Raw genomic sequence first — 13,183 nt, 5'->3', positions numbered from 1 at the left:
ATTATCAGTGATTTGGAGGATGGTGGTGTTCTTAACGGCATTAGGGAAGTTCTAAGGAAGGAGAATTTGAGAAGGAAGATGTGTTCGGTTTTGGACATGTTAAATTTGAAATGTCTACTGAATATTTTGAGATGTCTATGCTGTTGGAGGTGTATGACTGTATCTCAGGATGGAAGCTAGTAGACCTGTAGATCTATAAATGGTTTTCACAGAGATGATAATTAAACTCATAGGAGCTTATGAAATCACCAAATGAGATAGTATAGATGAAGGATTCATAACCTGAGGTATGTAAACTTTTTGATAACTGCTTTTCTGTATAGGTGCTTTCCTTTGTAATTCTTCATATTTTATGCATTTAAAAATATTATTCTGAGAAAGGTTTCAAGGCTTCACCTGACTGCCAAAGCAGTCCATCAAACAAAGAAAAAGTGAGGAACTCCTGATTGAAAGGGAAAAAAGAAAGGAATGCAGGATGTAGTTTTAGATGTGTTCTGGATGAGAGTCCAACCAAGGAGACTGAGAAGGATCTGACTGATGAAAATCAGGAGAGAGCAGTGTGATCAAAACCTATAAAAGAGAGACCATCCAGAAGGAAGCAGTAAGTGTCACATGCAGAGAAGCCAAGGAGGATTAGAATTGAGACAAAGCCAGCAGATACAGCGTTTGAGAGATGATTGGTGACTGGGCAGTTTCAGTTAAACAATGTGGTCTGAAACACGACTTTTGAGGGTTGAGACTGGTGAGAGGAGAGATAGTGATAGGAGTACATGAAGACTTCTTCCTCAGGCAGTTTAGCCATGAAAGGGATGAAGGTTCAGGAAATAGTCACAGATAAGAATAATGCAGGGTGAGAGTGGGGATAATTTGCAAGAGATTAGAAGATTGTAGGAATCAAGGGCACATTTACACACTTTTGCCTTGGTAAGGAGAAGGGCCACTTCTTCATCTGAGACCAGAGTGAAGGAGATAGTGGAGAGATGTCTGAGTGAGTGAGATGAGGAGCAGCTTTGGGCAAGTGGTTAGCTTTTTCTGTGACGTATGAGATAAAGCCCTTAGCTTAAAGGTTATCAGGAGGGGATACTGTGGGAGACTTGAGAGAGACTTGAAGAGAGACCAGAAGCTGTGGAACAGTTGCTGCAGAAAGGATAGAAAATAAATAAGAGAGGATTAGAATATTTTACTTGTAGAAATTAGGGCCTAGTTAAAATTAGATAACAAAATGTTAGTAGGTTCAGTCAGTTATTTCTTTTAGCTTTTCAACAGTATGTAAATAGGAGCAAAAGAGGATGGAGGACAGTGTAAAGTTGAGTTGGTTCACCAAGAGGTCAATATAGGGAACAGACAAGAGTATGGTCAGTGCAGCAGTGTTGGTCTGGGAAAGAACTCTGGTGCAAAGGAATGGAGGTCATAGTGAACATGTGAACAGGGTTAAGGATTGTAAGCAATAGGTAAGGATGGAGTGATAAAAGCATGATCAGATAAGGGAGTTTCAAAGTTCCTGACCTCAGAAATGGAACATTTGTGGGTGATAACAAGGTCAAGGGTGTGACCATCTCTATCTGGAGTGGAAGAATACATCATGGGAATGGAGTACATCAGGATTTCTGAGGAGCTATCAATTTGTATGTTAAATTCCCCTAAGTATAAAGTAAGGAGATGAGGAAGAGAGAGACTGCAAACCAGATACCTAAATCACTGAAGAACAAAGAATGTTCTGAGGGCTTGCTATACACAACCTTGAGGTTCTGAATTTGGATAATGTTAACTTCAAATGAGGAGAAATTGATTAACGTGAAGGTGGTTGTGCTGGCAGAGTGGACAGAAATGGTGGTAGAGAGTAGTTTAGCTCTTCCACCACTGTCTGATTTGGGGGATATGAAAGAAAAGAAATCGCAAATAGGGAAATGCTGTGGTTAGGAGGTGCCATGTCTGAGTGAGAGTCAGAAGATGGAAGGGGAAAGAAAGACATTTAAGATGAAAGAAAGTCTGTTCTTAGAGCAGGAGTTTCAGAGGGCAGAAATAAAGGGAAGTGCTAATCTGGAATGGGTTGAGGTATAGATGAGAGGGGTTTTAGAGTCAAGGAGCAGCCAGTTGAGCATGGGGATTAAAGTTTGTATATTGACAGCCATGGATTCTGAATCACTCAAATGGAGTGTCAGTATAAGGGATTTGCATGCCATTTTGCAGTGATAGTCTATGCACAGCATCAGGGGTTGGAAAGAAGTTCATTGAGGGAGGCATGAGATTAGATTGTTCAAAGCCCTTGCTTTGGCCTCGTAGCAAACAGATGTGTTCTGTGAAGACCCAGTGTGGCATGCCTAACAACTTGAGCACATAGAGCAAGCCTGCACTACTTTCAGCCGCCAAAGGATTTCCTCTACATACAAAGGATGTTTTCCTCTACATTTTTCTGCAGGCTGCCTGAAATCCTTTGGTGTGGAGCAAGTGGCCCAAGGACCGTTAAGTTGTGCAGGCCTGACATAGAGGTAAAGGAAACCCAGACAGGAGATCAGAGTGCCTTGTTTGTCCCAGATAAGGTCATTTGGGGAGGTAGAGAGAGATGGAAGAGGTGTTGTCTACATGACATCCAAGAGGTGAATAAAGTTGTGGCCCAGAGCAACAGTGGATCAGGTTGTGACCTCCCCTGGTTTTGGCTCAGAAGGCAAGAGAAACTTTCTGTGATGTTGAGGGTCTGGGACCTCAGTGTGTGTGTGCAGGTGTGCAGGCACGCATGCATACATGCGCATGCACACAACACACACACACACACACACACACACACACCCATGGGCATGCGTATTTTCATGTATAGTCAGGCACTTGGCCGAGCTTTGACTCAGGGCTTGATAGGAAAGATCAGGAGTAGTGCCAGGCAGTTTTCCCCCCTCACACATAAGTTTTGTCAACCCTACCCCCCTAACATCTTTCACATCTGTCCTCTGTCTACTCACAACTACCCTCGTTTAGGCCCATATCACTTCTCATCAGGCCTATTGCAATGGGCTTTTAATTTCTCTCCCTGTCTTCAATCTCTCTCCTCTGCAATTTGTCTGCTATGCAACTGCCTGTTTGTTTTTGCTTTGTTTGATAGTATGATTTTTGCAATTCCTGTTTCTTCTTCTTCTTTGATTCATAGTAAACTTTTTCCCAGGCCTTAATTTCTATTTTGTCTATTTTTTAAAGGTTTCTTAAAAGCAGCAGATTTGGGGATTTTGTTTTATTACCCAGTCTATCACTCTTTTTCATTTTCTTGGGTTGTTTAATCCATTAACACTTAAAGATATGTGAGTTAGGTCTATATTTTCCTCCATTTGTCTCTAAAATTTTTTTTCTAAATTAGGATTTTTTCCCCCTTTTATATAAACATGGTACAGTGTCTCTTCAGTTATTTTAATTCCAGTCTTTAAGATAACTCTTTTCTTACTGGCCTTCTTTCTTTCGCCTTCACATTTCCTTATCCCACATTAAACTTCTTTTGTTAGGTTTTTAAATTTGAGTTTCTGTGCCTTTTACTAAAAAGGATTTCTTTCATTCTGTTTATTATTTCTCTCCCCTTTCTGTCCATTCTAGACTTTTATTCTTTGATTCATGGCCCTTATACTTATTTAATCCTTCCTTAGTATCTGTGTTCCTCATGGAATTAAAGCTCCTAAGGTAGCTGTTTTGAGTTCCTTCTAAACAGTTTATGTATTAGGGGCAGCTAGGTGGCACACTGGATAGAGCACCGGCCCTGAAGTCAGGAGGACCTGAGTTCAAATCTGGCCTCAGACCAAACACTTGACACTTACTAGCTGTGTGACCCTGGGCAAGTCACTTAACCCCAATTGCCTAAAAACAAACAAATAAACAGTTTATGTATTATTGCCTTCTAGATCTTGTTCCCCAGCCACCTTTTTTCTTTTGTGCCTCACTCGTAGAAATAACTATCATTCTTTTTTGTTTTTTAATTAGGCAATTAGAGTTAAGTGACTTGCCCAGAGTCACACAGCTAGTAAATGTCAAGTGTTTGGTCTGAGGCCGGATTTGAACTCAGGTCCTCCTGACTTCAGGGCTGGTGCTCCACCCACTGCGCCACCTAGCTGCCCCCGAATAACTGTCATTCTTCAGTGCTGCCCCTACCACCACCACTGAAACAAGATTTCTGTACTTTCTCCCTTTTTCTATCCCTCCGTTTGCTTCCTCACCTTTTCTTTTTATACTGTCTTCCTGAGAGACTACAGGAGTTATTTTTTATTCATTGTTAGCCTTTGGGTACATGACATATTTCCCTTTATCTTCCTTCCCTCCCTCCACCTTTTTACTTAACAAAACAAAACAAAAGCGCTATTGATTTATTTGTATGTGGGAACTTGTGAGATTTAGTTCATGATTTTTCAGGCCTCTTTCTCCACCATCACTTCTTTGGACTTGGCTTTCATCCTTGTGTTCATTTTGAAAAAAAAATATTCTAATCTTAATGATCTCTTAGGTTGTTGCTTGTTGCTGTATTTGTTTCTTCTTATATATCTATATTTGAGAAACAAGATGTTTCTTCAGGTTTGGTTTTCTGTCTGGGAATGTTTTGAATGCCTCTTTAGTAAACATTCCTCTTTTTTTTTCTTTTTTTTCCATTAATGGTTAGATTCACACTTGAAGTGTAGGTCACCTTGGTTTGCATCTTGGGCTCCTCTGAGCTTTGGAATGCATTTCGTTTCCTTTTGACGTTTTTGGTGGGTGCACAATAGTCTTAGGTTATTTGAATTTCTTTTCCTTTGTATTTGAAGGTCACTTGTTGAATTTGTTAGCAGAATTGTTAAATTTAGCCATGGCATGTGTTGAAGTTTGCAGCATAGGGTTTTTTTTCCCCCTTGGAGACAATCTATTCTTTCAATTGGCACTTCATTTTCTTTGTTTAGAAGTTTCTCTGGGGACTGGACCTTAAAGATCTCTCAGCCTTCCTTGGTTTCTACCCTAAATGATTTCTGGGATAACAGAACTGGGCCCAGCTGGATGTTGGGCTATTTTCTCTCTGCCTTAGTGGAGTGCCACACAACCAATTAGACATGTGTCCTGCCCTACTTTTTTCTGTTCTTCAGTTCTAGCTGAGCTCTGTTGTGGCACAAGAGCACTTGCCATCAGGGCCTGAGCAGGCTTCTGCTCTTTGGGTTTCTGTTGCCTTGGAGAGGGGTGGTGTGTAGAGTTGATTACTCTGACAAACCTTCAGGTTGACTTATGTAGCCCTGCTGCTGAAAGCATGGTGGCTGGGTAGAGAGGGGTTTTGATTGAGCACAGTAGTGGCTGGCAAATAGTCTTCTTTGCTGTTAGTTCATTGAATTGTTACTTCATTTGGTTTCTTGATATCCTAGTCTATGGAGACAGCTGAATTTGCTTTATCTCTTGCACACAATTTCTATTTTGGAGAGGATTGAGAGATCATGAGGATTGGAGAAAATGTCTAGTCCTCCATCTTGTTGGTGTTGTGATCTGGAAGTCCTCTTTTGTATTTATTTTCTGAACACTCATGTATGTATGTGGTACTTTACCAAATATAATATAAGTTTTTTGAGGTTATTGGCTGCTGTTTTTGTTTTGTCTTTGTATCCCAGGTACCTGATGTAAAACCCAACACATAACCAGGTATTTAATAGTTCTTGACTGATACATAAAAATAAATATATAAAATAAAGTGTAACCACTATAGAAAAAGGATGGCCAGCAATACATTGTGTTCTGGGAAGCGGGTTTTCTTGAATGCTAGAAGATGGAAGGAGCACAAGAGAAATATGTGTAAGATGAAGGGAAGTTTAAGTATTGAAAGGAGATTCCAGAGATTGAAATGGAGGGGCTCTAGGATGCTCAGTTGAGGGTGTGCCAGGGTAGAGTGAAGGTCTTCTAAGAGTAAGGGAGACTTAGTCATGTTTATAGGTAATGAGGAAAGGAACTAGTAGAAGACTGAAGAGGAAATAACAAGAAAGAATGATTGGCATAGGCTTTCTTAGAGAGTACAATAGATGGTTGGCCTTGGCTAGATAAACGTCCTCTTGCTTGGAGGCTAGAACAAAGGAGTAGAGAGGATAGCTGCTGATGAGGAATGTTTTTGACATATTGAGTAGGTAAGCTAAGGTCATAATTTTCTCAGTAAGTAATAAGCTCTTGTAAAGAGTAGAGATAGGTGGTGTTTGGGGGCTGAAGTGGAGGTTTGGAGCAGTTGAAATAAGTGTGATAGGGAAGAATAGAAGAATCCTTGTCCAGCTGAGTTGAAAAATTACTTGAACTTGTGATGGATCTATTAAAAAAAATGTAATGACTTTCTCCACTAGTTTTCAGTAGCACCAGAGTTGGAATAAGCAACTTGCTGATGCCAAGGGATTACTAGATTGTCATAATGCTTTATTAATCTTCATAATTCTCAATGTGATGTTTTTTATCCCATTTGCTAGAAGTGAGAAACTAAGGTAAAGAAGTGTCAGTATGGCAACCCATCAACAGAGGGGTTAGAAGTCATTTTCTTCTTCTCCCTCTTTACCTAGGTCATTTTGTTGTTTATGCACCCAAACTGAGGAAATATTTTGGTTCAAGAAATTTGTCTAAGTTAGATGCTATGGGGGGTAGAAAAATGAAGTAAGACACCATCCATAGTCCCAAGCAGCTTCAATGGCTATGTAAAAGTGTGCTTGTATTATAGCTAGTAGAGGTGTTCATAATGTGGTCTTTTATCCCCTGAAAACTACCCAGGATCTTCATAGGTTCTTCATCTCTTTTAGCCCTAATACATTCACCAGTATAGGTATAGTATTGCCAGTATAGGAAGAAGACTTAGTTGTTGGCTTACTGCTGTGCTTAATATTTCTTCATTCTCTTTTAGGATTCAGTTTGCCTGTTCTATATGCAAGTTCCGTAGTTTTAAAGATGAAGAAATCCATAAGCACCTACAGAGCAAGTTCCATAAAGATACACTTCGTTTCATTGGCACTAAGCTGCCTGACAAGACAGTGGAGTTTTTACAGGTGAGGTATAACATAGGGCAGAGGATCTTCTGACAGTTGTTGATGCAAGTAGCCCAAATGATCTGAAGGAACAAAACCTGCCCATCTTTAATACAGGTGTCAAGACGCTTCTTAAAGGAATCAACAATGCATATTTAATGCAAATATTTAAGTCAAGGTTTTAACCTGACATCTTCCAACTTGGTGGTGGTGTTGTTTTTAATATTCTGATAACTATGTTTCAACATAATTGTGTTGTTTTTTTAAATCCTCTGTGTATTATTTTACTCATTTACAAATGTGATTGTGAGAAAGGGTCTATAGGCTTCACCAAGCTGCTGGACATAAAGAAGGTGAAAAGCCATCTTGAAGCTGCTTTTGTGTATAAATTGCCCTCTTCCCCTTTATGTTGTCCTTCAACCTTTTTAGGAGTACATTGTGAACAGGAATAAGAAAATAGAAAAGCGTCGTCAGGAGCTGGCTGAGAAGGAAAGTGTAAAGCAGAGACCAGATCCTTTCCAAGGTGAGCTAAGAGGCGTTAGTGAGAGAGGAGCTAGAAGATCCACATATATGTCATAGCATGTAGCACTCTCAGAAATTTGTGTCAGCCTGAACATAAATGCAGTGAGAATAGAAGGCTAAAAAGTGAGCCGAGAGCTCTGATTATTTATAGTCAGTATTTATTGTTAAGCAGAAGAAAAACATCCACACAGACAACTATGGAGAGAATTTATTATTTTCCAAAGATCTTTTCAGAATTTATAATTATTCCTTCTGGACAAAAGGAGAAGCCAAGGGAACACATATTTGATTTTATGTATAAAACAATTTTAACTTATGTTCTTTAGTTAGATGGTATCAGGATGCTTAAGGAGAAAGCTGAGTGGAAGGTGAAAGGGTTACAAATTTTATATGATCATAGAACCCTATAAATGAACAACTCCAATCACATGGGCAGTGATTAAATAACCCTCATTTGGATCTACAGGAATTGGCCAGGAACACTTTTTTAAGAGGATTGAAGCTGCGCATTGTATGGCTTGTGACATGTTAATTCCTGCTCAGCATCATCTTCTTCAGCGGCACCTTTATTCTGCTGACCACAATCACAACCGCCGTGTAAGTGCTCCCTGCCCTATTCTGAAATCAGCTGTTATAGTATAAAAGATAGAAAATTGATGACAGTCTTGATCCTTGTGGTATTCTCATTACCAAAACATCTTGTGGTCATTTTGAGGGATTGTGTTGGAAGGGAACTTTTATTTTTCTAAGGTTGAAATTAACCCTATCATTTGAGGTTAGACATTTTACTGAGGCTTGGTTGAAATTTATGAGATTGAGGATTTTCTTCATGTGAAGTTAAAGAGATTCCTTAACATCTTCTTGAAATGTGTTATATGTAACCTGACTTTTAAATTGCTAAGATATGTTTATCTGAAGGCATCATGCTATATGCTCTTTGAAGGTTGGGGATATTTAGCTTTTATCCTTGTATTTGCAGCACCCAGCATTATAGCTTGCAGACGTGATAGTACAAATTCCTAACAACTCTAACCTCCATGTCTTGATGGTTGCCTATAAATACTCATAGTTCTGTAGTGCTTTTAATATGTAAAAAAACTTTCCTCTTCCTACCCTCCCCCTCACCTCCATTTAAAACAAGGAAAACCTGACCATCAGAGTTTAAGCGACTTACCTGAGGATGCATAACTAAGTTAAATTTGAACCCAGATCTTCTGACTATAAGGACAGTGCTGTTATCACCATGCCCTTTTGAATCCCTCTGTAGAAGAATGATTCTTTTTTGTTTGTTTTTAGATAATAGCCAACATTATTTAGTGTTTACTATGTGCCAGGGACTGTGCTTAGCACTTTTATTCAGAACAACCCTGGGAGGTAAGTGGGGGTGGGGGCGAGGATAATAGTTATCCCCCTCTTACAGGTGAGGAGGCAGAGGTGAAGTGACTTACTCTCAGGGTCACACTTAAATGTGTAACGCTTGATTTTAACTCAGATCTTCATGACTCCAGGCCCAGTGATATATCCACTGTGCCATCTAGCTGCGTCTAAACAAGACTTGTGATGTCAGTCTTATATTGATTTCTCAGTGAGGAGATTGCCCCTGTCAATGCAAATCAGCACCTTGGTAACCTAAATCTTTTACAGCAGGCCTGTAATCTATTTCCTTTCCCTCAGTGCAAGTTTTTCAAAAGTAATCTGTTTGCCTTCCTCTGTAGCTTGCTGCTGAACAATTCAAGAAGACAAGCCTACATGTGGCTAAGAGTGTCTTGAACAACAGACATATAGTGAAAATGCTTGAAAAATACCTCAAGGTTTGTGGTTTGGGGCAGGGGAAGACATGTCAGTGGGTAAGCAGAGCTTTTGAAAAAGAGCAGGCTTGTCCATTATGTAGATGTGCCCACGATGCAATATTTGGTAATTATTGAATTTTCTAGAAAGATGTATCTGGGTTTTAGCTGTGAACAAGTGTGGTAACATGTGACTTCACCCAGATCTTAGGGATTCTCTGAGAGAACTTAACTGTTTTTGTATATTCCATAGTTTAAGATAATAATAAAAAATAATTTAAAGTTATACAGTGCTTTAAGTTGACGACTGTTTACCCAGGAACAACTGAGAAAATTTCTGCTACAATAAAGACTAGCATAGTACTCTCATGTGTCTTCCCAGTGATTTTTAAGGTAATCCTTTTAAAAATTCTCAAACTATTCTGGGTAGGTGGCTTATCTCTTAGCTCCAAAGTACCCCAGTGGTTCATTTAGTTAAATTCCCATTAATTTTGGAATTCAGAAGTTGCAGGCTTTGAGAGAGGTTGCTTGTAGAAAAGAGATCAAGGAACACATTGTCATTAGAATGCCAATCTTGCCAAATAATACACACTGGGAAATTTAGATTAGAGCCTTTTTAATGAAGTTCTGGATTAGCCCAGTTTGTGCAAGTTTGAGAAATTAAGACTTTTAAAAGCATGTCATCTGATGGTCTTTGTTTCTGTCCTTTTTCAGTTATTATGGTATGGCCTCATTTCTTGTCAGTAATTCTTACGATCCTCCAAGTATACTGAAACATTTGTGTGGATGCCTTAGAATGTACAAAAATATTGACTCAAGTCAGGTTCAGATTTGAACCTTCAAGCAATTTAAATATATTTAGAAATAATTCAGGTGGAAAGTTAAAGATGAACTTCATGTTCTGGTCCTAAATTTGAAAGGAAACATAGGAAAAGTGTTTTTAAAATCTGTTTTACCCCCTATATTTTAAGTACAAAAGCCCCTAACCCTATTTATAATACTCTATAATGTCCTGGCCTTTGTTTTCAAATGCAGTATTAAAGATAAGTGGATGATATATAAATCCATTCATGAAACCATTAGGTATAGGTTCTTGTGATTTTTTCCTAAGGTCACTTATTTATTTTACAGTTTTTTTTAAGTTATATCTCTCAGAAGAGATGGTTCTGATTTTTTCTTTTGTAAGGAATTGATGTATGTTTATAAACTGTATTACAAAAGACTTTTGTTTTCCCTAAATTTAACTCAACTGCTTTAGCAATATGACCTTGCTCAGACTATTTGTTATTCTAGTTCATGTTTTAGAAGGTAAAGTCTCCTAAGTTTTTCTAACTAGATCCAACAGCTTAGGCCCTATCATGATTATTTTGCAGGTCTAGATTTCTGGCTGTTATTTGTGTTCTGTTTTCTATGGCAGGTCACTGATGTTGTTTCTGTTCATTCACCAAGGGTGAAGATCCCTTCACAGATGAAATAGTGGATCCAGATGTCGAAGGAGATGAAGACAAAGAGGAGACTGCTGAAGAGGTTGTTACAGCAGTGTTAGCAGAGGTTATTGCCTCGGCAGTCAGGGCAGTCGATGGAGAAGAAGCAGTACCACCACAAGAAAACAGTGAAATGAGGACCAGAGGACAAAGCACTGTTGATACTGGGGAGGCTAGAAATGGTGATATTTCCAGCCAGCCACTCGAAGAGGAAATAAGCAAACCAACATGTGAGAATGGGAATACATGTGTAGGAACCAGCAGTGACAACAGCCCGAGCACAGAGCAGAACCCAGAAAGGAATGGCATGGAAACGGTCAGTACTCACGAAAAAGAAGCCAACATAGAAAACTTTGGTGCAGAATCAGAAGATGAGATTGTGGTAGAATAAGTTGTTTTTTGGGGATTTTTTCCCCTGTGAAGGTGATTTATTGGGCACTGTTATAGAATTTGTGGATTTTTTTTCTTTGGATGCAACATTCAAGTATGTTGCTGGAAGACATTATGGCATTTAAGAGAAGGGACCCATCAGGGCTGTTTCACTGGTGTATTCTGTAGATTTGCTTAGTTATGCTATGCTTTCTACATCCTTTTATTTTGGGTTGAAGATTGCACAAAGTTGTACATTTCTTAAGAAATAATAAAACTGTAGTTCTCCTTTTGACCTTTAATTGAAAAGCATCATTTAAAAATAAAACTTAGTAAGTTTCATCACTAAATACAGCTTCTGAACTGTTCATTTCTTTTTTACAAAATCATCTTTTTTACAAGCACTTACTATCTCGCCCTACTGCCCTTCCTCCCCATTTAACAATAAAAAAATTTAAAAAAAAACCCTCACAACAAATATGCATAGTCCAAGGCAAAACAAATCCCCACATTGGCCATTTCCAAAAACACATGTATGTTGCGGCACTTTAAGTTCATCATTAAGTGGCTTGTTTTCATCTTCACTCCTCTGGATTGGGGGTTTATCACTGTATTGCTCACAGTTTCAAAGTCCTAAAAGTGGTTTTTTTTCCCCCATGTTGTTCTTTATGTCTTGTTGTTCCATTTCTGTTGCCTTCACTCTGCATCTTTTCATAGAGATCCTGAAACTATTTCATCATTTCTTATGGCATAACAGTATTCCATTACCTTCATCTATCAATTTATTTGGCCATCCTGAACAGGTGGGTACCTTCCTTTACTTTCGTTTTTTGGCTTCTATGAAAGAACCACTATAAGTATTGTGGTACAAATGGACCACTTTCCTTTTTCTTTGTTCTTTTTGGGGATTTACTTTTCAGAAGAGATTCTATCAGCTTGAGAGCAGAAATTAATATTGAAAATATAGTTTTTTGTTATGTAAGCAACATTAAAATATTTTAAAGGATTAATACTTAACCAGTTGTCAAACTCATCTTTTTTGGCCAAATCTGGGAATCAAATACAGAACTATTGGTCTTAAGTAAATTTTGCAATCTAAATAGAATGGTTAAATAACATTTGTAATTGTTTTGCTTATTGGAAACATTATTGGAGTTCTGGCTGCCTGGAATGAAATATTTTCTTTTTTTTTTTTTTATTATTTTCATTTATCAACAATCATTTCCATAAGCTTTTGAGTTTTAAATTTTTCTCTCCCTCCCTAGGATGCTGTGCAATGTGATATAGGCTATACATATACATAGAATGAAATATTTTCAAATAATTACTGAGTTTCTAAATCATAACAGAAGGAAAGAAATGACTGATTGCAATGCCTGTTGAAATCTACTTGCAAATCACTGTGCATGACACAAGGAATCAGAAGTGGTCCTCATACTCATGTAGTTTATCACCTCATTAGAGGACGAAACAAGCACATAATAAGTTAAAATATATAAAAGATAAATGAAATAATTATTCATTGAACAAGAAGTGGAAATACTTGATTTCTATTAACTTTTCCTTAATGCTTTACACCATGAGAAAAGATTAGTCCCTACAGTTTTCATCAAGAAAAACATTTGGATCCACCACAATACAAAAAACAAATTCTAGAGTTGTAAATATATCTGAAAGACAGTAATAGATAAAAATATTCTGTAACAATGGTTTCCTTAACAGCAGTAACCTTTGGAGGCCAGTTGTTTCTCTGACACTGCTTGAAACTTAGGGACCTCTATGGCTAGGGGAGAGGGTTTTCAAAATGGGTTTTCAAGGTCTATGTTGATAACAGGGAAGAACCCTTCTAAAGCCAACAATGGAAAGGGCATTGGGCTTAGTAAGTCAGGCTATCTGGATTCAAATCTTGCCTGTGGTACTTGCTGTGTGACCAAGGTCAAGTTAATTAACCTGAGTCTGTTTCTTCATCTATAAAGTGGGGGTAATAATGCTAAGACATCTCCCAGGGAGGAGTGAAATCTGAAGAGCTCTATAAATGTAAATTATTACTACT

The 13,183-nt window shown here is 38.3% G+C and overlaps 1 protein-coding gene across 2 annotated transcripts in view; it reads left to right on the top strand.

Moving 5' to 3' along the window:
- AKAP8 (A-kinase anchoring protein 8) overlaps positions 1-11,480 on the top strand; it is a 60,831-nt gene extending 49,351 nt beyond the window's left edge. For both annotated transcript variants that reach the window (XM_020969382.2, XM_078154039.1), the window contains exons 10-14: positions 6,848-6,989; positions 7,398-7,491; positions 7,957-8,087; positions 9,206-9,301; positions 10,727-11,480. In XM_020969382.2, coding sequence (XP_020825041.1) covers positions 6,848-6,989; positions 7,398-7,491; positions 7,957-8,087; positions 9,206-9,301; positions 10,727-11,152 — 889 coding nt within the window. In that variant the 3' untranslated portion in view covers positions 11,153-11,480. The remainder of the gene's footprint in view (positions 1-6,847; positions 6,990-7,397; positions 7,492-7,956; positions 8,088-9,205; positions 9,302-10,726) is intronic.
- Positions 11,481-13,183: the final 1,703 nt, after the last annotated feature.

Source organism: Phascolarctos cinereus, unplaced genomic scaffold (genome assembly GCF_003287225.1).
Source record: "Phascolarctos cinereus isolate Bilbo 61053 unplaced genomic scaffold, phaCin_HiC Scaffold_4;HRSCAF=312, whole genome shotgun sequence".
Taxonomy (NCBI): domain Eukaryota; kingdom Metazoa; phylum Chordata; class Mammalia; order Diprotodontia; family Phascolarctidae; genus Phascolarctos; species Phascolarctos cinereus.
The sequence above is the reverse complement of the archived record's forward strand: the minus strand, read 5'-3'. Positions and strand labels throughout refer to the sequence as shown.